Raw genomic sequence first — 25,992 nt, 5'->3', positions numbered from 1 at the left:
TTTCTGCATTTTATATAGTTATACAGTTCCAATTGGTCTATTCAGGACTCGGCTCCCTCACCATATTTTAGCTCAGAGCCATATGCACTCATCAAAAGAGCCACATGTGGCTTCCGAGCCATAAGTTCCCTACCCCTATCTTAGTAGATAAGCGTGTTTTCTTTAAACATAATATATTCTTGTTTGTACTTTGATCACCCTGGGAGTACAATTATTCAAGACCAACTCTGAATTTTAGCGTCAAAGAGTTTAAACTTTATTCAGATAATAACATTTAAAATGGAATCTGATAGAGCACCAAATTCACAGTGACGCGACTTTTTTTGTGTTTTTTTTAAAAGTCCATACGTATCAAGTAGGCTGCAAATTGCACATACTGACCATTTTCCCCCATACATTACTGAATTCTAAAGTCTGATAGACATGAGTAAAAGAAATAAAACAAAAGCACACCGCTTTAAAAGATAAAAATATTTGCAGGATGGTGTGGAGTTCTTCTAGTAAATATACATGCTCCATCCTTTGCAAACAAGTCTTTAGAAAATGGCAGGTACATCGATTTTGGAGAAGTAAAACATGATTTGGCACGGAAAAAATATTTCCCACTGTTGATGAGATGAGAAAATTGGGCAAAATTTCAACTCCAGAAGAAGAAAAAAATCCATATTTTTCAGCATGCCACAGTGCAAAAAAAAAAAAGAAGGCATCCCATCGTTTTTGGCAGAGTAGGAAAGACTCCTTTGACTTGCCGTTCATTTCAAGCGCTCGATGAGTTCTTGCGTGAGCCCCAAGTTGAGCAACTGCATGGTGGACAGATAGGCCATGTGAGGGAAGGCCTGGAGGAGCCTCTCCCAGGACCTCTCCAGCAAACTGGGTACGGAAAGCCAGATCTTGAAAAGAGATCCGGTCCTCCTATTCTCATTGATGTTCACCACACCGCCGTGGATGTACATGCAGCCCGTCTGCCACCAAGCACAAAAAGCATAGATTTTATTGATCACGTGTTCAGTAGTTCTCCTTTTCTCTGTTTTTAAACGGCCAAGCAGAGGAGTGTGAAACTCACCGGCGTAACGGCAGCGCAGTGGAAGTAGGCGGGCTCGGGCATCATGGCGGGTAGCCTGCTCCATTGCAATGTGTGCAGATTGATCTTCCACAGGTCAGCTAATATCAACTCGCCGTTGTAGCCGCCACATATAAATACATCTAGAACAAGGGTGTTAGACTTGGGTTGGTTCGCAGGCCGCTTTAACGTCAACTCAATTTCATGTGGGGTGGACCATTTTAGATTTTTAGATTTTTTGGTTTTATAAGGCGATTAAAAGAACTGGATTGAAAGCCCTTAATATTCTTTTTTTTATAGATCTAATACAATTTTAATTTAAGCTTTTTTTTCTGAAGAGAAAATCGTTTATTTAATCATTTGTTTTTCATTGCAAAAGGAAACCAAAATTTCTTTAATTTTGTACCATATTAAAGTGGAAAACTAAATATTTTTATATATTTTAAGTTTTTACAAAGAGTTTTATACATTTTTAGATTTTACAAAATTATTTTTGAACTAAAAACAGAAAAAAATGATTAAAAAATTACAATTATTGATTTAAAAGGAGGAAAATCAGGAAATGTAATATACATCTATACTTTTCATTTTAATTTAATCCTAAAAAAGAAAGTCGGCATTTTTGATTTAACATCTGGGGCCACACAAAATGATGCGGTGGGCCAGATTTGGCCCCCAGGCCACCACTTTGAAACACATGATCTAGAAGATAGTGAAAGTTTTTTGGAGTGCGTACCGTTTCGTATTTGAACACAACTGTGACATCTCCTAGGAGCGGGAAACCCTGTTGAAATAACACGTAAAAATGCAGAATATGTATATAGTTAAATGAGCAATAGGACACAAACCTATTTTATCATGAGGTTTTGTGGCAATCTCCTCCCAGGAATTCGTCTCTAGGTTGTACGCGTGAATCTGTTATATCCAACAAAATGATGTGATTTTGCTCAACAGCTCAATTGAATTTGAATGGTTTTTTTTTCAATTTGGAGTACCTTGTCCATAGGGTAAGATGTCCACGATGTCCCTCCGCCCAAAATGTAGATCCTCTGTCCGTCCTGTGCTATTTCGTGTCTGTATCTATGAAAGAATGTCAATTTATTATATAATCCTACCAAAACATGACTTTCAATGCTTATTTTGATAACATACCGTTCCTTGGGTAGGTCATCTGGAGGGTTATTAGGCTTTAGGTGGATCCACTCCCTGGTGGTCAGGTCCAGCCTGTGCAGGTCTGTGCTATATAAGTATCCCGTTGTGCCTCCAAACACGTAGAGAAAGCCATTTATGATGACCATCGCCTTGAAAAAAAGGGATAACAACCTGTTAAATTCCTTGACCTGGCTTATAGCATGCTAATAATAATGAAAATACCTGTCCATAGATTCTATTGGGCTTTTTCCCACGACAATTGAGGAGTGACCAGCGCTTGTATTTGACGTTGCAAACATGAACGTCGTTCCCGTTGTTCTCGCCAAAGGGGATCCCGGTGCCGCCAAACACCAGCAAATTGTTACCGTGCAACACGGCTGCAGAAAATTAACGTTTAAAACACAGCCAAAAAATCCTCGCCCATTTTTTCTGGTTTTGTGTCACCTGACATGGAGGCAAGTTCCGTAGGCATAAAGCCCTCCGTTTGAATTAGCTGCCATCGGCCCGTGGCGAAGTGGTACTTCCACAGCTCTCGGAATAGCGGGTAGTCTTCGTTCTCGGAGTCACTGGACTCGTCGTAATCTGGGTTGTAGCCCCCAAAAACATAGAGGTTGGTGTTGTCAGCTACACAGCGATGGCCACTGCGGGCGAAGGGTGTACGTTGACCTAAAGACAAATGACATGTACACATTGATGAAATACAACTGCAGTAAGATCAGGGAGGATACTGTTTAGTTTACACTATTAGATGTTTACACATTTAACACTAACATTTTGAGCAGTGGACTGACATCAACTTGCTCCATTAATTAGCTTAACAATGACAAGACATTCACTGCAGAGTTGATGTCATGTGTTTATTTAGAGTGTTAAAAAATGTATTCTCTGATAGTGAATTTGGCAGCGTTAAATTAGCTTCGGGATGCTCTTAAAGAAGGTTTTTATATTATATCGTTGATCTCCATTTTGACACAGGGTTTTCTTTGTATAACCATGACAGCAGTGTTATAGTAGCCATCGTTAGCATGCATGCTAATGTTGTTGACCGATTGCCTGACGTTTGCTCACCTGACAACAGTCTGCTGGCTAGCTTCTCGAATTTATTCAACTGGTCTTGACGGCGATCGCATTGGTTGTCCGTCATTTTTTTCCAGATTGAGCGAGGCCTCGCTCATAGCATCACACTGACGAAAAACAGCTGCCCCTCAAGTGCCCGCGAGACTTGATAGGTAATGATAGCAGAGAAGCGTAGTTACTAGTAGTATATATTTATTTGCATTTATTTATTTATTTTTAATTATTTGAATAATGACATAAATTCAGAGAGACACATAACAACAGGTTAGACAACAAGTAACACAAAAGGAATTACAAAATTATATGGATTAGAAACTACAATATATCAGAGGGTTGAATTTTGTTTTAAATGTAAATAAAGGAACATAAAATGATGATCAAATTATTTGTTAAATTAGAATGCACAGCGCAGCCAGAGTAGGTTTAAAGTCTTACTTTTATTTACGTGAGGCCTCAGCCAATCACAGGCTGAGTTCTTGCAATGTTGCTTCACTGAGGTAGGCGGGGTCGAAAACATTACAACCAGTTATTTAAAGTTAATTCATTGAATAATTACTCAAATTCTTTTATAATATTCTTTATATAATATTTATGTTTTACCATCACAATTTTGGTTTGATGCTAAGCAACACTCGACGTCCAATAAACTGTGGTGGTTGGGAATTTCTGCTAGGGGGCAGTAATGCGTCTAAGATGTCTTGGACGCGACGTTGAAATAAGAGAAGAAAAAATCGCCCAACATGGCGACTGAGGGTAACAGCCGTGGGGATCGGCTCAGCAACGCAAATCAAAACAAATCTTCCCTCACCTCGCCGGATAAAATCCGTGAGCTTCTCAATGAGGGGGTCTCACCAGCTGACACGAGTGTCAACAAGTACGTCAAAATAAAACATTGATCTGATTTTTATGACACGTTATGCTAATCTAGCTTGCTAACTGTGAGCATGGCGTTTTGAAGTGTGTTACATGGGTAGTCGTGGGGATGGCTTCCTCAGGAATTGCAGTTTTTTTTGCTGCCGGGCTCATTGGTTTGTGCACGCATATTAGAGTGTCTTGCATAAGTTATTCAATGCACATTTCTAAGTTATCTCTGCTAGCCACACCGTTACGTTTGTGTGGGTGGAGCCTGCCAAATGAGAAGCACTGGTACAAAAAATATTGCAAATGTTAAAATTACCCATTGACAAAATTGTCTATTTTTGTTATTTTAGTGGACAAGGTGATTCAAAAGAAGTCCCAAGCAACACTCCATCATCACCTTGTGAAGCAACTAACAAAGAGGCCTTTTTTACAAGAGTACAATCCTACTCTATATCCTTTTTCCCTGAAATTAAAGTGGCATACAATCTGTCAGTCATACATGTAGTAATAATATTTCCTTAGCATAAACACTGCTTAAAATGGGCCGCCAAGCCCCACACGCTCTCGCCCCTCTTATGTGCTCGATACGGCTGGATCAACATCGCCCACGACACGCTCAAGTGTTCCAGCTGCCAGGCTTTCCTCTGTGCATCGCTACAACTCACGTTAGACTTTGAAAAATGTAGGATCATGTAGCCATCTACATTCTTTTATCTTGTTTTTTTCCTCCTAACCCTTTTCTATCCTGTGACTAGATGAATCCCGCATAGCCGAGTTGTCTACACAACTTCAGACCAAACATGAGAGGTTTTGTCCCTGGCCCGATTTTCCTTGTCCAGGTATGAACATATTATTTTTATATTTGAAAAATGACAAATATCATTGCAAGCTGTCTTCTTATGTTTCAGAGCGGTTATGGATTGTGACCGCCGAGGAGCCTTCCGAACTTTTGGTGGCTTTAATCGAGCGTTATCAGAGTGCGTGTAGGCTTGGACAACAACTTCCGTCTATGAAACCTGAGCTGCTGAAATCAATGGTGAATAAGCAAGGACGATGTCAAGAAGAATACAACTACAAATGTTTAATGCTCCCTATCTTCCATTTGCTTGCAGTCTTTGACTGAGGACGTTATAAGTGCCATTCTGCAGCTAATAGAGGACGAAGAAAAAAAAAAGGGAATTACGTCCTCTGAACCTTTTGCAGTCCAGGTGGCCGCATGCATTGTTTCTCTCTGTGGCTGGGCTTCAAAGTGAGTTTTTACTTTTGGGTTACCCAATCTGGCTTGATACTAATGTTTTTTTTTTTTTTCTTCCTCAGCCCGGGCGTTTATAACGCAACATTGCCCATCCTCTACTGCTCCTACTGTATGCGCAAAGTGGGCATGTGGAATTTCCACCAAATGGTGTGCCCGGGAGGTGACGCAGATGTCGGGATGGAACCTCCGAGCGCCTCGTCGCTCCCCGCAGAAGGCAGCCAGGGGGAACAGTCCACTCCTCCTTCACCCACACCTCCTAGCACTCCGAGTCGCATGAAGCTAAGAAGCCAGGACTCCGGCCGCTTTGAACAGGTAACATTTCATTTCACTTCAAAAGAATGTAACCTGCAAGTTATCAACTCTTTCTTAACTGCTTCCACAGGGCGAGGGCGTTCCCGTCGCCTTGCGAGCCCGGAGTCGTGACTCGCCGAGCCCCGTGGAAGAGTCGGCGAGTCCCTCAGTGAGGGGCAAGAGGGCTGCCACTCGAAGCCGAGGGCAGAGTGAAAGTCTGTCGCTCCCTTCCAAACGATTGTGCCTTTCATTAACAGTAAGTGGCTTTCTCTTTTCCCCCCTCTATACAGACGCTCCACTACTTACGGACGAGTTACGTTCTGAGCGCTTGTTTATAAGTGCAAATTGTTCATAAGTTGAAAATGTTCATAAGTTGAAGTTGATTCCGTGCTATGTTTCGTATTATAATTTATGTTTAAGGCCTATATAAGTATATTGAAGGTTTATATAAGTGCATTTGTATGTTTAAGGCTTGTATAAGTAACTAACATTGGTTTGTACTGAAAAAAACATTTAATAAAGGAGAGAATACATACAGCGTCTGTACTTCAAAGTCCTCAAACTGCATTCACTGACGGACTCATTCACTTTTTTTAGGACGAGGTCGTGCACAAGAGTGCGTTCGAGCCGCTGGCTCAGCACAGAGACTGGTGTCCCTGGGTGGCTGTTGGAAAGGAGAATGTGGATCCACGGGCCACGCCCCTTTCAGACGCCATGCCAGCGTCTCATCAGCGAGGCTGGAAAGCTGTCCTTGATCTCCTCCTGCTCACAAAAACCACAAACACCGTACCCAGCGCTACAACACAGGCAAGTGAAATATTTGGATTGGGTCAAAATGACTTGGCGGCTTATCAAATCTTCTCTTCTGTCTTGTCTTCCTAGGACCCACCTGATCGATCTAAAAGGGTATTTGCTATATTTCGTCAGTGGCAGATATCCGCCCCATCTCAGTAGAACACATTGATTAAAATATCAAGCAAATAAATACAGTGGTACCTCGACATATGATCGGAAACCGTTCCGAGACTGAGATCGTATGTTGAGCTTTTCGCAACCTGAGCAAAAGTTTCCCATTGAAAGTTTGAGTCATCTGTGTCAGGAGACAAGTGTATGTCATCATGTATGTGAAGATCTGTGGAAAGTGGAAATTCCCTGACGATGAGCATCCAACACTGGATAGACAATGTTTACTTTCAATGTGTGTTGAAACAGTGTTAGAGTATCCCCTTAAAATCCACAAATAGTGTGACTTTGCTGTGTGTGTGGGAGGTATTGTACGTAACTCCTGATCATGTCAGGTGGTCGCGAACTGCGTGCCATGGACGTTGGACATGTTTGGACTTGCCTGCCTTGAGTTTTCTTCTGTGATATCTCATTGCTTTTCTAGTTTTTCCTAATTCATGTTTGAATTGATTAATAAATTGTTCATTAAAAAGTTGTGTAATGTTCAAATGATCTTTGCACCTTTAAGAAAAATATTGCAGTTATTGCCCATTTATTGTTATGAGCATACAACATGCAATGTCGTGGCAATCCGTCATTGAAATTGGACATCAAAAACTACAAATATGTCCGTCGACGAGGACACGGTCGCGCGTGTATGACGTCAGCGCGGAGGGATCCCAGCTTGTCAGAACCATGGCCAGAGCGCTGAGAGGCAGTGAACGCTAGTCGTCTGTCGAACGTTAGTTCGGCCACAGAGTAGGACGGAGGCGATCAAACCGACAAGTGTTTGCGGGCAACATTCCCCCAAGCCAATGTTAGCTTTCGGATAGTGCCGTTTGCTAGATTCTCTGGCTTGTCGGGGGCCAGCTATCCGTTGACCTGCTTGTGTTCTGCGGTGGAAATAGCCAAAATGTCGTCTCCAAGTCCGGGTAAAAGACGAATGGACACCGACGTGGTGAAACTGTATCCTTTTTTTTAATCAACGTAAACAAGCCTCCTGATCCACTTTTGTCCTTTTGTGCGTGGAGTTAAGCGTACGAGTTAACGATCTTGACGTCTATTCTGGTGTCTTAACACACACAGCGCTTCCATTGTCACTGACTAGTGTTTGGGTAAACAATTTTGCCATCAAAGCCTCGGAACTGTATATCGTTAAGTTGAGAATTCGATTTGAACAGCTAACCATGTTCACTTTGTGTCATTTTGTGTCACCTAGCGATCGCCCGATGGTGTTTTATTGTTGAGCTCGATCGTCTTGTGTTCCAAAATAACTGCAGCAGCTCGAACAGATGCTAACGTTGCTCAGCCCTTTACAGGAATGTCTTTGATTTAGTGGTTGACATAGTAAATATTACTCGGCTTGAATAAAACAACCCCACTGCAACGGCTTTTCCTTATGTGCTGTCAAGAGGATTTGTGTCAAATTTCACCCCCTTTTACACGTTGGCAGAGCAGCTTGTTTACATAATGCACAGCGGACGTCAACTGTGAACGCTGCCTGTTTTGCCTTTTGTTCCAACGGTTCAAAATATACCCCTTGTACGACCAGAAAACCAGTTCCCCGTTTGATGATGTGTCGTTTTTGTAGCGCATTCGTGCGGCTGTCACTTCAAAATGTTAGCTCATAGCTGGTGTGTTAGCCTAGCAAGCTAACGACAAGTCTCGTTGGTTGGTTTTTCAACATCAAAATGGCCACCTGATTTCCCGAGGCTCGCTGTGCTGTACTTGTGGCAACCGCACTACCGAGCGAGTTGTACTTTTTTAAAACCGTGGTATCATTTATTGACATATAATATATTTTAATGGAGGTGACCATCGGCAGACAGGTGAGGGTGCACTGCAGGTGTCGGGAGGCCAACTTCCCTGTTTGTATTTTAACCACTACTGTTGTTGTCATTTTTATTTATTCTTTTAAATTATATATTGATATACATATATACATCATAGTTATATTGTCTATACTATATTATATATCCCACTACAATATCACTCCAGCCTCCATTCTGTACTAGAAGCACAGTAGTTTTTTTTGTTGTTTTTGTCCCAGCACAGTGGGGCCTAATCATTGGGTGGGCTGTTACTAGACAGAAAGCAAATGAGGGAGGTGCTTAGAACAGCTGATGGGATGGCAGTAAAGCTTAGTCAGATGTGTGCCTTCCCACTGGGTTGCTCCTAATAAGGGGAACATGGCCTGGAACTGTCTGCATTTAATCAACTAGGGTCATTTCGTGTTTATTCTCAGCCAGTACTGAACAGTACGTTATCATCTGGACAGTGTACTTTTGCACAAAAAAAATCCAAACAAAACGAGTTTCGTCACCATCAGCCCACCTTAGCCCGTCCAGCATTATTTTGCTGACTTTGCGGTCGTCCTTGCAAGATCTTCTTTACTGCTGCAACCAAAAACCAGAAAGTCATACAGCATTTTTAATTTGCCACCTAGCCACCGGAGAGCTGTGAAATCTAGAACGAGCACCGTGAGGGAAAACCTGAAAATGAATGTCGAAGTGACCTCAGCATGTTGTCGGGATAGATTTAAGCACTGAGATTTGTCCTAAAGGCAAGCTTGTCTTGTGTATTGGCATTCCATTCACATGACATCTTGCGACTATTTTAATAAGCTGGTTATAGTGTATATAGTGAAGACACGTCGCCTCCCTTGGGACGTATTGTGTATCCTGAGTTTTGGCCAATTGAACGTTGCTAGCAAGATGGTGTTTATGTAATAAACAATTAGCAACAGTGTAGTATTTTTTTTTTAAACTTGGATTATGGTGAAACCTGCTTTCTTGAATTCACTTTTCTCATATGGGATGGATGTCATTCACATTGTAAGTTAGCTTCACTGTTATTTTCCCTTTTTCATCGCCTGCTCACTTTACATGCGCTTTCTAACAGCCAATCGTTGGAATTCAGGCGCAGGTTGTGACCACAAAGGACTTAAGCCTAGGGTGAATACGAGCTCTTGTGGTGTTCACATGGTGGAATTTGGCGGAAGAGAATGGGGTGGAATAGAAACTTCAAGTTTGTAGTATTCCTTTAAAATCTGATACAAAAGGTTGAGATTGTCACATTGACAATCTGTCAACAATCCATTGATGTCGTGTTATTAAAACTTGGAAACTACACTTTCCTGGTCGGATCTATTAGATTTCTCATTGAAATGTCATTAGCTTACGCTAACAAGTTGTATACATTGTATTCTATTCTACCTTTCAGTCACTCGCTGCTGGAAAATGATTGTCTAGCAGTTATGTGAAGCATGGCGACTGACAATTTGTATTCAGCACTGTGGGGAGTTGAGATGCGTGCCACAGCGCTCACCATGGTCGCCATCGCGACGTGTTCACCTTATTTTTGCATTTCAACAGGTAAGCTAACCACTTTCTATAGCTGACAACTGCATGGTTAGCTAACCATGCAGTGTTTCGCCCTCCAGCGTTTGGTTTATTTGCAGTCAGGAGAAGGTTTTTGAAACATTTGTTTTTCAAATGCCACCTCCCACCACCCAATTCCCACTCTCTCAAACCACCTCCCATCCAGAGGCTGAATGGCCAATCGGTGCTTTATCCCACTTGGTCATTCAGTCCTCATGTTTGGACTCCTTTTGTTTTGTTTAGTACTTCAGTCTCCCGAAAAGGTTTCAGATTGTCATCGATTGATAGGACGGATCTACAAGACTGATAAAAGTATGATATTAGTATGTGCTAACTTTCCATTTGTTCTATTGATCTTAATTTTTTAGCACACAGCAAAGATTGATGTCACTGTCTGTCGGGAAGCTGCTGTAGGCTAGGGACAAGGCTGCTTGATTGACAGTTATTGGTCCATAAGCAAGGCATCTGCAAATGATAGGAGGTTTGAGGCCCTTCCAGTTAATCCCGCAGCTTGAACACTAACGCTGGTTGTATGCATGGCTGAGTTCTCTAAGAAAAACAGATGGAGTGAAATTCCTTTCTTTGTTTTGCTGAGCCTTTTTTTCAATCGCAGGAATGGCTCTTTCAGTCCAAGGGATACGAGATCGACTTACTCCGTCTTTATTTCATGGTTAACGCCACGTGGATGGCAGGTGACCCAATGGCATCAACCTTTGTCGCTCTTATCAGTACGTGATAAAAACAGATGAGTCTTTTTTTCCAGTTTAGTCTCGTCAGCACTTCCATCAACATGTCAGTCTTGAAATTCTAGCTTGCGTTTGACGTCGTGTAAACATTACGTCCATCTGTGAGCTCATTAGACACTTGCCTCAAATTCAAAGCAACTTCTTCTGAGTTGCAATAATTGCCCGCGCTATTGTTTGTTTGTTTTGCTTGACAAACCGTGCCGGCTTTGGCCGTAAATAGACTGTTGATTCGCTGAAAGCATGGAGACTCGTTTGATTGCGGTGGGTGGGCTTTCATTTCTCACCCACCAAGACAAAAGACGCTGCAGAGCTGCTACTGCAGCTCGCATACAGGCAGGGATCAGCCAGGCTGAATTTGCATGCTAATGCTATTATAATAGCTTGGGTTTTCTATTAGATATTGTGCTGCGGGTGTTTTTTTTTTTTTTTTGTCCAGAGTTATAGTTAGCGGTGGAATATGTCTAGGTCAAAATGTCCATTCCCACATGCTGATACCTATTGGGGGAATAACACTGTAAATCTCATGTGTCAAAGTGGCGGCCCGGGGGCCAAATCTGGCCCACCGCATCATTTTGTGTGGCCCGGGAAAGTAAATCATGAGTGCTGACTTTCTGTTTTAGGATCAAATTAAAATGAAGAGAATAGATGTATATTAAATTTCCTGATTTTCTCCCTTTTTAATCAATAATTGTAATTTTTAATCCATTTTTTTCTGTGTTTTTAGTTCAAAAATCATTTTGTAAACTATAAAAATATGTTAAAAATAGCTAATATAAAAATTGTTTTAGATCTATAAAAAATGAATATTCGGGGATTTTAATCCAGTTCTTTTAATCAATTTATACAAAAAAATCTAAATATATCTAAACTGGTCCAGCCCACATGAAATCAAGATGACGTTAAAGCGGCCCGCGAACCCTTGAATTAAACCTCATTTGAATCTGATTAGTGATCGGTACAACCCGGAGCAACAGGAATTCCTACTTGGGTTTTATTTGTTTTGTTTGGACGCTTAAGGGAAATTTGCCAAATCGCCTGCTTGAGGCAAAGTAGGCTTTAATGCAAAGCCAAATCAGAAATGTTAGCCTATTGCTGTTGGACGGCGATAAAACTAGACACAGCAATTTGATTCCATTGTGAGAAGAGACATCTTTCAAGCAGACCCTTCAGTTTAGCAGGTTTAGCAGATGGTCTTTGGGGTGGACAATACACTTCATGGCAATGACACTGTTTCCCTTGGAAATAGTTGAGCCAGATTAAAGTGGGACTGTAAACATCCCTCGGATAAATTGGACAAGCGAGCTAATGGCCAGGTGGGTTTGCGGATGACAGATTAAGTCGGACTCCCTCGGCGGCGGTCTTTCGGCCGCACGTTCTTCTTCACAATGGCGAGTGAAGGGCAGTTCAGGGCGCAGATTAATCCCGTTTAGATGGCTTCTCCGCATTGCCTTACAAAGATGCACCGCATGCGTTTGCATGTGAGCAAATTGAATTCTCCTCAGGGGCCAGATGAGCATTGACTCTATTTTTCCAGGCAAGTGATTGAATTGAACTAATCTGTCGTTAAATTCACTTTCACCTTAGCTTCAATTTAACTCCAGTTTTACACAGAGTCTGGTTACCCCCAAAAAAGTTGTTATTTCAGAGCTGCCATCAGAGAAACGCATCAATCTAGCACCCCCCCGACCTGGTTGCCACTGTTTTTGTTTGGACTTGTCGAGGTTTAATTTGAAATGGCTTAAAATAACGTGCCTATTGTGTCCTCCTAAATTCAAACACTGTCACCAAACAATTTCAGGAATTGGAATACTTGAAATAGTTCCACTGCAGTTTCTCACTTAGTCATCATGTCTACCCTGGAATTGTTCAGTTTTTCGCAAGGTACTGTATTTTCATGACTATAAGGCGCACTTAAAAGTCTTATTTTTTCTACAAAATAGACAAAGTGCCTTATAATCCAGTGTGCTTTATATATATGGAAAAAAATTAAAATGTGTCATTCATTGAGGGTGCGCCTTATAGTCGTGAAAATACGGTAGTCTGTAAAATGAGTTTTCATTACATTTTTTACAAGATTGGAATCGGGTAAAAATAAATAAATAAAATTAGGTTCTTAAAATGTATTTATTTTTCATTGGTTTCATTGGTTCATTGGAAATCATTTTTAGAAGATCATAGTGAATAAGATTGTTTTTTGATTAGATATCCAATGAAACTGAAAAATGCATGTTTTAAACAACGCAACATTTTTAGAAGACTTAAGATGGGCAGCAAAAGTACATTTGGGAAATGTCCTCAATTATTCAGTCAGTGCACCGTGTCGGCAGATTCAGGCGTTTTTTTTGGTGAACTATCTTTTTCTGGGAAGGTTTATTATTATTATTATGGTCATGTCGTGTGGCTGAAATGTGTTGGTGGAGGCAATTATCCAAATAGGGAATTCCTTTTTTTTTAATTTTAATTTTTTAAAATAAATGTAACATTGTCAAATGCTGTTTTGCAAGTATGTATGTGCCTTGATTGGACATGGTTGCTATCCGCCATGTTTGTTTCCATACTTGGAAAGATCTTGGTCAGGATGGGCTATTTTAAGCAATGAAAATAAGACATGTCTACACCACAGGCTAAATACTATTGGTCACATATTTAAATCCTTAAACCTCTTTGAAACGTCAACTTGTTGATGGCTAGGGAGAAATGTTTCATTGTAGAAGATGAAGTAGTTTGTCAGGCTTTTTTTTTGTGACTGCACCACATGTTGTTATTTAGGCGCTTATTTTAACTAAAGCATGTAAGTTTAGTTTAGGTCAGGCGGGGTGTGCGTGGATGAAAAGATAATGACACCCGGTGCAAGACACAGATTATAATTTATCTATACTAATCCAAGGTAGGGGGCTGGGGGTGGGCGGCATAGTAGCACGCCATATCATTCTTTGCTGTAGCTTCCAAAAATGAATGAATAGATCTGTACCTAACATAAAAAGTCATGTTGATTACTTTAACCACAACACTTTTTCTTTTTGGTTCCTCCCATTCCAAAAGTTTAGAGCACCGGTGTCAAAGTGGCGGCCCGGGGACCAAATCTGGCCCGCCGCATCATTTTGTGTGGCCCGGGAAAGTAAATCGTGAGTGGCGACTTTCTGTTTTAGGATCAAATTAAAATGAAGAGTATAGATGTATATTAAGTTTCCTGATTTTTTTCCCCTTTTAAATCAATAATTGTAATTTTTTAATCATTTTTTTCTGTGTTTTTAGTTCAAAAATCATTTTGTAAAATCTAAAAATATATTTTAAAAAAAGCTAAAATAAACATTGTTTTAGATCTATAAAAAACTGAATATTCATGGCTTTTAATTCAGTTCTTTTAATCCATTTATTAAAAAAGAAATCTAAATATTATATCTAAAATAAGGCCCGCGAACCAACCCTTGGTTTAGGGTGTCAACCCACTCGTCATTTCTCAATCGTCCGACCGTTACTCCGGTGCCGCGTACCGATCCCTTGACGTCCTTAGAAAGTGTTCACCCGGCGTCTCCATCCAGTCCGAGTGGTGACACATTAGCTGGCGGAGGTCGGGGATTCCGTTCACTTTTGCCAGATCTTAAAATAGCCCCTCCGTTTGATTTGACCCTTTTAGAGAAGGAGGGAGTGAGGTTAGCGCTTAAAGCTAATGGGATACACACTTGACTAGGCAGCTGCTAAAGGGTCATCATGGCCGTGGCTTGTGAATACTTGCCTTTAGTCACAGGAGGAGAGGGATTGATGTATTTAATCATAGTGCAATGGCTATTGGTTGATTACCCTTAACAGTCCTGCCAGCATCGAAAGCAAACATGAAGTCACCATCCTCAGCGGGCTTAACGAGTTTGTCGTGAAGTTTTTCGGACCACAGGAAAGTAAGTAACGGTCTTAATGTTGTATCAAGTCCTCCAATTTCTAAGGGAAGTTTTCCCCATTTTTAATAGACATTTTCTACTTCGTTTCAGCGCTGTACGAGGGTGGCGTGTGGAAAGTTCGAGTGGATCTACCCGACAAATACCCTTTTAAATCGCCATCAATAGGTGAAACGGTTCATCTGTAATGTCGGCTCTTAATAGATTTCCTGTGCTCATTTCTGTGGTGGTCTTTTTTCAGGATTCATGAACAAGATCTTCCATCCCAACATCGATGAAGCGTAAGTACTCAAGCGCGTTGTTTTTCCGGGCTTTTATTAATCCAGCTCTTTTGAAGGCCAGATCCCCTTGAAGGACGCCAAGCTCCATAACGGCAGGTCCTTGTTGTGACCTAGCTTGTTTGTGACTTGTTTTTTGCCCCTTTAACCGTTTGACACGGTGAAAAAAAATGGGATTATCGCAAAAAGGATGATGAGAAGGCAATGTCTACCTTAGGGAGTTAAATAACAGGACATAAATGGTCTTTAAAGTCCAAATAAACACCATAAAAACACTTTCTACATTGCAATCTTGGAAACAATTAACCGTGATAAACGAGGGATGACTGTAATTGGTTAAAAACTCGCCTTAGTGAATTGGACATTCTACAAAATGAGTCTGTGGATTTCACTGTCATGTAAAGACCCAAAGTCAACTTTTACACAAGGTTGAAGTGTTAGTAAGTTGATATTTCCAACAAAATGTTTCATTATTTTTTTTTTCCTTTTTCATTGCAGGTCAGGAACAGTGTGTTTAGATGTCATCAACCAGACGTGGACAGCTCTTTATGGTGAGTGCACGTGTTGCTCAATTGCTTTAATCTTCTTACCGAGGGGAGAGGTGAATACTAATGAGGTAATGAGATTCAAGCCCCTGTTTGACAGAGGTGACAGGGTCTCTACCGGACCCTCTGTCAACAAACCTAGGGACCAATACTTACATGTGTTTACCTCTAGTTACAAAATCAATTTGTTCCAAAAGTAGTTTCATAGCTTGAATTTTGCTGGAGTGGTATTTTTTAAAATCCTGAAATGCTATCACCTAAAAAACCCTTAAAAATATCAAAGTACAGCCATTTGTGAAATGTGAAGACAAAAAAGCGGATTAGAACGAGGGTTCCAAGGCACCCAGATCTGGATTTGGACTTTCCCTGAAACAATTGATAATAATAATCGGACATAGGCTTTGTCATCATCATTGACTTGGCAAAAGCCTAATTGTCACCATACCCAGAAACTGTGTATCACGAAATTGGTAGTACTTCTCCATAAGGTGCGTTTTCCCAGCAAAATACCCAAATAAGTGATAATTTCAGACTCGTAATTTAGCATTGTGCCGTTATGGATACCTCATGCTCAACAGACCTGACCAACATCTTTGAGTCGTTCCTGCCACAACTTCTGGCCTACCCTAACCCCATCGACCCTTTGAACGGAGACGCGGCCGCCATGTATCTGCACAGGCCAGAGGAGTACAAGCAGAAAATCAAAGGTTAGAAAACTCTTTAAGTGAATAGATCAAGGGTGTCCGACTCGGGTTGGTTCGTCAACTCGATTTCATGTGGGGCGGACCATTTTAGATATAATATTTAGATTTTTTTTAATAAATGGATTAAAAGAACTGAATTAAAGGCCCTGAATATTCAGTTTTTTTATAAATCTAATACAATGTTTATTTTAGCTTTTTTTAAATATATTTTTAGATTTTACAAAATGATTTTTGAACTAAAAAATGGATTCAAAAATTACAATTATTGATTTAAAAGGGGTAAAATCAGGAAATTTCATATACATCTATACTCTTCATTTTAATTTGATCCTAAAACAGAAACTCGGCACTCATCATTTCCTTTCCCGGGCCACACAAAAGGATGCAACGGGCCAGATTTGTCCCCGTGCCGCCTCTTTCATACCTGTGTTATAGACACTTTGTTGGGTCGTCACTTTCACACTTATGGACTAGATGCACCACTTTATTTTTGGCCATAAAATAATAACTTAATGACAGCCAGTTTAAGTCAAGTCATTTTGTGACAATTCCTCCTCATTTTAGGATTCCTTATTAAAATTTAATGACCCGTATGTTTGACACAAAACTCACAGCTTAATTGTTTGTCTGTTTCTTTGCAGAATACATCCAGAAATATGCAACAGAAGAGGCACTAAAAGAGCAAGAAGAAGGAGCGGGCGACTCCTCGTCCGAAAGCTCCATGTCCGACTTCTCCGAGGACGAAGCCCAGGATATGGAGTTGTAGTGGTGGACGTCCTCCTCCTCCTGCGCACCCCCCTTTTCCCCCCCACTCCCCACAGAGACTATATTTCATTTCCTAACCCATGCCAACCAGACTTATAATATTCATATTTAAACACCTGGATTTTTTTTTTTAATTATTAATACTAAACAAGGGTTTTTATGAATATTTAGCATCCTCTTCTTCCTTCCCGACATATTCTCCTCCTCCTCTTCCTCATACTCGCCATTTTTTTGTCATGTGTGTGTGTGTGTGTGTGTGAGTGTGTCAAAAGGGGTTGTGGCGCTGCCCGCTTCAGGCAAAGACAGTATTTGAACTCGAGACGCACAATCACGCACAGGGTACACCGCTTCGCTCACGGACGGACGCAAGCTCGCTTTTTAAAGCCAGCTGAGCAGTTACTCCTTTTTTTTTGTTTTGTTTTTTACTACCTGAACAAAGAAGCCGCTTTGGATTCACACTTCTGGTTTCCCCTTATTCATTTTCCTCAACGCAGGAAGGAAGGAGTCGAGATGTTTGTGGATTTTTCTTTTTTTTTTTCCTTCCCTTTTTGACTTTTGGGTGTCTACAGTACCAAACATGGCAGTGGAAGTGCTCGGAGAGGACCTCGCAATGTATTCCCCCCTTCAGAGAATGCAGTAGTGTGGATCCCAGCTCAACTCCCCTCCTCTGTGCCTCGTAAGAAACAACAACAACAACAACCAAACGGAAGGCGATCAAGACACACATAAAAAAAAAAGCACATTCGGTACTTCTCTTCCTTTCTGGACAATCTACACGTAGATGGATGCAAACGTCTAGTTAGTTTTGGGTTGCAAGTCCTACAAATAGATAGCACTCATGTCTTTAGTCTGACTTTTTAGTTAGCTGACGTCTGTCGTGTGATATGTATAAGATGCTTCATTTGTAAAGGTGTTTCCTAGCGTAGTACAACCCAAACAAGAGGCACATGGAAAGCTGGCACCACGTCCCCGGTATATTTCTCCCACAAGTTCCGCGTAGCAGGATAGACACTTTTTTTGTAGTTTTTTTTGGATCCACGCCCACTCAGGATAACCCCAAAAAAAAGGTGTATGCAGAATTTCTCTAAAAACGGGCAACAAATGTTCTTTGCCCCACCACTACTACCCCCACGCCATTTTATTTTCTTTAATTCCTAGCTCTAATCACCAAACTGGCAATCTTTATAAAACAATCTTTGTCATTTTCTACTTTAGTTTTGAAGGAAACTTTGTGTACCAGTTGAGTAGTCACAACCAGTATTTGGTATGGAAAAAAAAGTCATCTAACAACTACCTTTTGCAGCCCACTTAATTCTTTGAAAACTTTAGCAAAGTCAAACTAAATGACCTTTATGAATTAACCCAACAAGTAAAATGTCTTAAGTGGTCCTGGTTGAAAAAGTGTACCTCAAAACATGGCCTGGTGTTGTGTTCAGGGGGCCTCTGTTGTATTTTCAGCACAGCGTACTCTACCCCCCCACCCGTGTCAACATTTTGTGCACTTGCATGCACACCCGCTGTCCCGGTTATTACTTGTCGAGGCCCATACATACACACAGCATGTACTCTTTGCTACCTAGTGTGTTGCATTTTTATTTACCCAAAAGAGCATCCTTGGTCTTATTCAAAGCACCCCCTTTTTTGGCCCCCACCCCTCTCTTTTTATTTTTATTTTTTTTTGGACATTGTGAAGTGGGCATGCTTGTCAAAAAAGGACAAATGCTCTCCATGAATAGGCTTGTAACCTCATGAATAGTGGTGTAAAAAAATTATACTGTTATAACTTCTCTTTTTTAATAAAACATTTAATGTGTAGAAACAGACTAGGATTGTTTATTTTTTATCTTCTCTTGCAATATATCGGACATTTTTGTTGTGAACTTGAGATGTAATGTTTCAGTCGTAAATTTGCATTTTAGTAGTAATTTCTGCTTTTTAGAGACTTTTTAAAGCGGTTTGTCTGAGTTTTTAATCTTTGTAATTTTGATGTTGTAATACTACTTTTTTCCACAGTGTGGCAGCATTGCTACTTGAAACCAGCTCAACTCTTCTTTGTGTACTTTTGGATGACGACGTTTTCTCATGTTGTATTGTGAATGAAGTCAAATTTTCGATAACATTTTGTAAGTATTCAATTATATTTGCGTTACCATTTTTATTGTACTTATGTTAGTATATTCAATTTCACTCTGTTATAACGCATTTCGCCAGAGGGTGGCGCCTTTGCCCGCTGCACCTGAACACGGTTGTGCCCTAAAGACATCCATCATTTGGGCGGAGGAGGCCAAATATGGTGACATAAGGTACTTTAATCCTTTCTAGGCTTGGAGAAAAAAATGTATTCTGTCACGCATCAATCTGTTCCACTAACTTGCTGTCATGTTTGTCATTTCCAAAATTCTAATATTTCCCCAGTGGGTTAGAAGCAAACTAAAAAGTATCTATAGCACAGCTCTATGGAACACCTGTTAGATTCTTTTATAGTGCTTCCTTCCGAATTGGTTGTATCATTTGCATGAGAAATTGAATTTATTTTTGGGAAATCTGAAACCGCCCTTTCGACCCTTCCAGTCCTTGGACTTGAGGAAGATGGCGAGGAGGGAGGAGCGTTGACCTCCAGAGGTGCAGCAACCCGACACGCTCAATGAAATATTTAAAGCTCGCCGTTTTCTCCGCAGTGCAGGACAAAGCCATGACGTAATGACATAGCCTGGCTCAGGACCGTCCAATTGGTCTTCCTTCGATCAGGGCTCATTTTACTAGAAGAATTGAATCAACGCAAAGCTTTACTAATAGATGAGCTGCAGACTGAATTGAGTCCAGTAAATTGCATTAGGTGGGTTCCTGTAATTATTGTCAGGTATCAATTGTAACTTGAAATAAATATAACTATCATTTTCTCTGTTAACATATTATCAGTATAAGGTGCTCTTTTCACGCAATGCAAAAAAATGCATTTCACAACGAATCATTTTTATTAGTGTCACAGTTCTGAGATCGAGGGTTTGATCCCAGATGTGTTCCAACCTTCTTGTGTCGAGTTAGCATGTTCTTTTTGGGCTTGTGTGGGTTTTCTACTGGTATCTCGGTTTGTAGCTTTTTTTAAAATATATTTTTAGATTTTACAAAATGGTTTTTGAACTAAAAACAGAAAAAATGGATTAAAAAATTACAATTATTAATTTAAAGGGGGAAATCAGGAAAATTTAATATACATCTATACTCCTCATTTTAATTTGATCCTAAAACAGAAAGTCGGCACTCATGATTTACTTTCCTGGGCCACACAAAATGATGCAGTGGGCCAAATTTGGCCCCCGGCCCGCCACTTTCACACATTTTGCACTAATTTGCTAATAGGTCCGAAAAGGGAGCATGCATGGTTGTTAATCTTCCTTTGCCCTGCTCCACTCCAGCACCCCCTGCGACCATTGTGAGGATAAGCGGTACGGAAAATGAATGCATGTTTTTTGTTCCATTTTAAAAGCACAGTTGAGTTGTTTAACACAAGTGCACGACTGTTTGCATATATTTTTATTTACATTTTATGCGCACGGTGTCGTCATAATGGAACAGTTCCTACATAGTGGCTGTTCTTTTACCCTCTCGAGGCCTGTGAGTGCATCGTCGTATTTGATATCACGGCATGATTATTTCATGCCGGCTCCTATGTCCAAACATCTGATCGTCACCTGGTTCCCGTTGAAAAATTTATCCACCTTTAACAGGTGATCCATGGCTCAAATATCTCGCACCTTAGCGTGTGCTATTCAGCCTTTCCAGTAACCCAAACCTTGCTTCCTTCACCTTTTTGAATATTACATTAACCCCCACTGCTTCTTTCTGTGCAGGTATCCATCTCATTTGGAGCAGCAGGTAAATGGAGGAGGAGCGCGCCCATATATGAAGCGCCCTCACTGCATCGGAGCCATTCCGTCGGAGAAGAAGCAAGCGGAGGCCTGACGACGAGCAGGTAGTAGACCTTTCTTCAACTGTCTTTCCTTTTTTTCTGTTTTATTTTTATGATGCAGTTAGCCAGTAGGATGTCATTTGATCCTGCACAGCATCTCAGGCCTAAAAAGCCTCAGCATCCCGAGAGGAGGAGGGGCAGGAAACAGGTTTCACTCCGGAATCGTCCAGTTAGAAAGAAGGAGGAAGGAAGCTGGGCTTATTATTTTATTTAGTAACATTCTGGTTTAGAGGCCCAGTTTTGTGTGTGATGCACAAGGCCTTAAAGGCCTTCTCTAAGGCCTCTGCTATAAAGCTCATTCCAATGTAGGATAGGGAGGGGGCAGCATCCTTTTAGAATGAGTCAAAATTTTCAAAAATTATCTTTGTTAAAAAAAAGCTTTAAACAATAAAAAATGACCACATTTTTGTAGAAAGCCAACAAAAAAAACTCAATTCATGCCTATTGGACCATTACTGTAACAATGCTTTTAAATATATCTAGTTTCTTAAATAATATATATTAAATATGATTTTTTTTTAAAACTAAAACATATTTATGACCTTTCTGCAAATATTAAAAAGTTGGCTAAAAAAGAGAATTTGCAACAAAGCAGAATCAGGTCCAAAGCCAAATTTAAATACATACACTCATTTTTTAAATACGATTTTGTTGGGACAAACCAAATAATAAAGCAGGGGGGGTTCAAAATGAGAAATCTGGTGCTAGAACTCGTTTAATCCTTCAAAATGTAGCGAACGAGGCCAACGCGTGTTATGGGCAGTTTATGTGCAACGAATACTCATCAAACTACATCATTGGGGACAAACTTTTTAATTTTTTTAATGTTTTAAAAAAATCAACAAGCCCATGTCGTGCGCATGCGTAGTATTGGAAAAGGTGCACGCCAGGTAGGAGGATGGGATGAAGGGGCAATGAGAGAGAGAGAGAGAGAGAGAAAGAGAGATAGAGGGAGAGAGAGAGGAGAAGGGGGAGAGGGGAGCTGGAGTGAGTCTCCAATTGACATTTGATACTCAGGAAGTTGACGAAGCCGTTCGGATTCTTCTTTTGTCTCATTGGAATTGTGCGTTGCAGCTTGCGAACACGCAGCGCAGCCTCTCTTCCATCTTTTCATTTCAACGAAAAATCTCAATTGCAGACGAAGAAAACACTCGAGTCTCCAAACTCAGATGACGCAACGCCATAGCAGCAGCAACAAGGTAAGAAGTTTTTATTTTTATTTTAAACTACACATTCAATGGAGATATCTGCATCTTTTTTTGCATAATGTAAAAGGGCCACCCCATGAAAAATAAGGAGAAATAAACAAAAAATAAAACATCGTTACATTTAGGACAACTGTGGATTTTTTTAAATGATCGTTAAAGTCGTCAAAATGGACATAACATCACAGGATTTTTGTTCAAAACGATTTTTTAATTGTAGTTTTTACATTTTTTAGTTGGAAAATACAGAAAAAGTCAGCGTTGCGTTTGAATTGCGTCGCACCTGTTTTGCACCTGCACCAAATCACTGTCGCAAACGGTTCAATAATAATAATAAAAACACGAAAATTAACGTTTTTAATGTGTGCAACAGTTATGGGAGTGCAGTTTTCTTTCTCTCTCGTGCTTCTTTTTAGAAAAACTTCAATTTAAAGACAAGCTTGCATGACACGAACGATAAATCCTCTGGAAATAAGCATTCAAGTTGAAGGGGGGAGGGGGGGGGTGCAAATGCGATTAAGCGAAAAAGGGGGCTGGAGCTGCTCCAATTAACGATAGCGCGTTAAAATAACTATTTTAAATCACAACCATTTCTTCACAGGACAAGGTGAGTGCTACCATTATTGGTCATATTCATTCCATTTGAATCTGCCGAAATATAGAAGGAGAAATGTTTGGGATACAATTGCTAATTTCAAAATAAAAATCTTGCTTATATCATGATTCACATTTAAAATAAACCTAATGTCATCGTCAGGTCATTAAGAATGAGCCAAACAAGCTTTAAAGGATGAGCGTCCTTTTTAGTGCTATTGATTCGTCCAGGAAATGGCGATGGGAGCCATTTGGGGCGTCTGAAGAATCACTTAGCACGCAGTTTGGATGGGCGAAATCAATGGAGTGGGCCTAGGGTGAGGCGGATAATGGCCGCACAAAAAAGGGTGGGGTTTCCAGGGCGCCGGGACCCCCGAGAAAGGCGCCCGTCAAGTCTGGAGACGGGCACCAAGTAGCCCAATGCGGACACGACGGCTTTGCGGGAAGACTTGCCGCAGTGTCCTCGTTTGACCCCGACGACGGCCATTTTCTGGGATGGGTAGAGACGAAAAGATATCGAATGACTCCGAGTCGATTCAACTTTTCATTCCGGAATTGTTGCAATTTTCCTTCATTTTTTGTTTCTAGAGGATTATTTGCACTTTGCGGAGGTTATTTTTTTATCAGTATTTTATTTTAAGTGGTATTTCAGAGCAGCCAAAACGAACTGAGGCCCTATTTTTCTTAATACCTTAGATGAATGAAAGGTTTCCAATTGGAAGGGTTTTTAAATGGGCTTATTCTGCATTTTAAAACCTGTTCTTCTCTTCTCTCTAATCCAGGCTGCTCCCCAGTGGTCTTGACATTGACTCCTGTTCTGTGTATGGCACTGGTAGAATTCACTGTGAGAGCTCACTATCAGTGAATTACCATAGGGCCATAAACAGAGCAGAGAAAGAACCACTTTGCCACACCACACGGACTCATCTCTAGGCTCCTCTCCTCGTCGACCATGGCGTCAATCCTGCTTCTTCTTGTGCCCGTTTTGGCACTAGCACATTTTTGCTTCTGTGTGTAAGCTTTGAGCAATTATGTGTAGTGCCAATATGGGAGAAGATAGAAAGACATCACTTTTCTGGGTTTTTTTATGGACGGTTTGATGAGGTGTCCCCCCCCCCACCCCCCCACCCCCCCTCTATGCAGGCAGCTCTCTGGTGGTGTTTGGCAATGGTAGAACTCACACTGGTGAGCTAGATGGATCCGGTGGTTCTAGACTTGCCAACTACTGCTCGAGAGACTCCGCTAGCCAGGAGAATGAAAAGAAAAGAAAAGAAAAGCAAGAAGACCCCCACCCATTCCCCAGTCCCAAGTCAATGAGCAAGTGGCTGTCGGTAGTGAAGGGCGGGGTGACCCTCTGTTCTTCCCCTGCACACCACAGCCTCAAAGCTCCCGTTTCCAGGAGGACAGTGAACTCGGCAAATTTCAGGTAAAAATGCATTTCCGCTTTTACAATTTGAACTTTATTACCAAATGAAACAAATACATAAACAGTACTAATTGTGTATGACCGTGGAAAAATTATGTCGCTTCGTATTGCATATGTTGCTGTCAAAATTGATGAGGTCAGGAAAAAGGTAACAAACAATATAAGAGCTCATTGGGTCTCAAGTTTGAGTTGATTTTTGCAATTCATGAGGTTTTGGGGGAAAACATCAAAGCAAAGTAGCGACGATAATTTAAAGGATGTGTCAAAGTGGCGGCCCGGGGGCCAGATCTGGCCTGCCACATCATTTTGTGTGGCCCAGGAAAGTAAATCATGAGTCCTTCTGTTTTTGGATCAAATTAAAATGAAGAATATAGATGTATATTACACTTCCTGATGTTCCCCCTTTTAAATCAATAATTGTCATTTTTCATTTTTTCTGTTTTTTTAGTTCAAAAATCATTTTGTAAAATCGAAAAATATATTAAAAAAAAGCTAAAATAAACATCGTTTTAGATCTATAAAAACGGAATATTCAGGGCTTTTAATCCAGTTCTTTTCATCCATTTATTTAAAAAAAAAATCTAAATATAATATCTAAAATAGTCCGGCCCACATAAAATCAAGTTGACATTAAAGCGGCCCGCGAACCAACCCGAGTCCAACACCCTTGATATAATATATTTGTGAATGGTTTCCATGGTTACACAGGACAGGCAGGGGTTAGGAAATTGAAATTGCGTGCATGATAAACAGCGACGACGTAGAGCTCCTTGCCTCTGTTAGCTCTATGGCATCATTGGCAACAGGTCCGGTGTCATCTTACCACCCTCCTCCTCCTCCTCCTTTTCCTCTTCCCCCAAAGGAAAGAGCCTTTTTTTCCCCTACGATGGTCAGTGCCGTGACCAGTTAAAGTCCCAGCCTAGATCTGGGTCAGGCTCTGTTAATGTAGGTGACAGCGGGATGCAGGGATTAAACCCGCTTTATCTGCCGGTGCATAAATCCCAAGCTGTACAGGCCCCCGCTTCCCATTCAGCTAATATCATCCCGTTAGCCATCCCGAGACTACCTAACTTTCTCATCATGTGTGTCAAAAAGAACGGCGTCGCATGTGATGATTTTATTGTGTACAATAAACACTTGCCAAGAGACTCATTCATTGTATCCCCTCTGCATCCAAGTGCATTGTGGGCTATGACTCCAGATGGGCCACACGGCTCGGGTTACAGTGCATTTTTCGAGCGCCCCCCCACCCACACAGCCTGGGTTCCCCCCCCCTGTGTTCCACCATATCTCTCACACACATTTATCCTTACAGGCTGCCGGGGAGACAGTGCGCCGCCTGTGCTAGCGGCATTAGTGCAATGCGATTAGCCCGCCGCACTGTCTGGACCGGCGACTCTGGGAAGGCGAGGGTGTCGTTACGAGGCCAGTGAGGGAATGCCGTGGGATGGGTCGCTGGACGGCGATGGACGTCCAATCCGATGGCGGTTGTTAGAGCAAGCGGATTGGATGTCGCCAATGGTAGTGAGTGGACCAGCTTGCCTTCCTGCCTGTGTGATGCACGTATTAAGAAACGATTAGTGAAGATTAAAGCTCTGGAGTGCGCCCGCGTGCACGGCTATACACGGACTCGTCCGGTGCCGACAATCAATAGCTTCTTCCCTTTGGATGCGTTAATCCTACATTCAGTACCTTGGTGGTGAAGATTGGATGGAAGTGGCTTTAATGTGGCTATTTTATGATAGACTAGGAGGGCTTAAATGCAATGAATTTCTTCATTCAGGTCGAAATGAAAGCAAATCATTGAGGAATAAATATTGTCAAATGTTGAAGTAAACCTGAAATCCT

At 41.1% G+C, this 25,992-nt stretch overlaps 3 protein-coding genes across 3 annotated transcripts; 2 read left to right on the top strand and 1 right to left on the bottom strand.

Annotated features, from left to right (window-relative positions):
• Positions 1-232: 232 nt before the first annotated feature.
• Positions 233-3,459, bottom strand: klhdc10 (kelch domain containing 10). Its single transcript, XM_077709653.1, has 9 exons — positions 3,281-3,459; positions 2,657-2,878; positions 2,435-2,589; positions 2,213-2,361; positions 2,056-2,140; positions 1,909-1,975; positions 1,797-1,844; positions 1,064-1,203; positions 233-962 (listed from the first exon to the last, which is right to left on the bottom strand). Exons 1-9 carry the CDS (start codon positions 3,354-3,356, stop codon positions 753-755), a joined length of 1,152 nt encoding a protein of 383 aa, XP_077565779.1. The 5' UTR covers positions 3,357-3,459; the 3' UTR covers positions 233-752.
• A 513-nt stretch (positions 3,460-3,972) lies between these two features.
• On the top strand, positions 3,973-7,135 carry zc3hc1 (zinc finger, C3HC-type containing 1). The gene is made up of 10 exons (XM_077709578.1): positions 3,973-4,163; positions 4,501-4,600; positions 4,682-4,832; positions 4,906-4,989; positions 5,059-5,186; positions 5,263-5,399; positions 5,468-5,717; positions 5,788-5,952; positions 6,294-6,503; positions 6,579-7,135. The coding sequence occupies exons 1-10, from the start codon at positions 4,030-4,032 to the stop codon at positions 6,648-6,650; spliced, it is 1,431 nt and encodes a 476-aa protein (XP_077565704.1). The 5' UTR covers positions 3,973-4,029; the 3' UTR covers positions 6,651-7,135.
• A 171-nt stretch (positions 7,136-7,306) lies between these two features.
• On the top strand, positions 7,307-18,772 carry ube2h (ubiquitin-conjugating enzyme E2H (UBC8 homolog, yeast)). The gene is made up of 7 exons (XM_077709577.1): positions 7,307-7,604; positions 14,584-14,660; positions 14,751-14,825; positions 14,899-14,938; positions 15,434-15,486; positions 16,059-16,187; positions 16,826-18,772. Exons 1-7 carry the CDS (start codon positions 7,552-7,554, stop codon positions 16,948-16,950), a joined length of 552 nt encoding a protein of 183 aa, XP_077565703.1. The 5' UTR covers positions 7,307-7,551; the 3' UTR covers positions 16,951-18,772.
• Positions 18,773-25,992: the final 7,220 nt, after the last annotated feature.

This window comes from Stigmatopora nigra, chromosome 23 (genome assembly GCF_051989575.1).
Source record: "Stigmatopora nigra isolate UIUO_SnigA chromosome 23, RoL_Snig_1.1, whole genome shotgun sequence".
Classification (NCBI taxonomy): domain Eukaryota; kingdom Metazoa; phylum Chordata; class Actinopteri; order Syngnathiformes; family Syngnathidae; genus Stigmatopora; species Stigmatopora nigra.
The sequence above is the reverse complement of the archived record's forward strand: the minus strand, read 5'-3'. Positions and strand labels throughout refer to the sequence as shown.

Excerpts from the sequence above, each read along its gene's own strand:
- klhdc10 (XM_077709653.1), bottom strand. The coding sequence starts at position 3,356 with ATGACGGACAACCAATGCGATCGCCGTCAAGACCAGTTGAATAAATTC. Across the intron at positions 1,845-1,908 it reads AAAACCTCATGATAAAATAG|GGTTTCCCGCTCCTAGGAGA; the intron begins GTTTGTGTCCTA and ends TTATTTCAACAG. Across the intron at positions 963-1,063 it reads ACTGCGCTGCCGTTACGCCG|ACGGGCTGCATGTACATCCA; the intron begins GTGAGTTTCACA and ends GCTTGGTGGCAG.
- zc3hc1 (XM_077709578.1), top strand. The coding sequence starts at position 4,030 with ATGGCGACTGAGGGTAACAGCCGTGGGGATCGGCTCAGCAACGCAAAT. Across the intron at positions 4,164-4,500 it reads GCTGACACGAGTGTCAACAA|TGGACAAGGTGATTCAAAAG; the intron begins GTACGTCAAAAT and ends TTGTTATTTTAG. Across the intron at positions 5,953-6,293 it reads GATTGTGCCTTTCATTAACA|GACGAGGTCGTGCACAAGAG; the intron begins GTAAGTGGCTTT and ends CACTTTTTTTAG.
- ube2h (XM_077709577.1), top strand. The coding sequence starts at position 7,552 with ATGTCGTCTCCAAGTCCGGGTAAAAGACGAATGGACACCGACGTGGTG. Across the intron at positions 14,661-14,750 it reads GTTTTTCGGACCACAGGAAA|CGCTGTACGAGGGTGGCGTG; the intron begins GTAAGTAACGGT and ends ACTTCGTTTCAG. Across the intron at positions 16,188-16,825 it reads GTACAAGCAGAAAATCAAAG|AATACATCCAGAAATATGCA; the intron begins GTTAGAAAACTC and ends GTTTCTTTGCAG.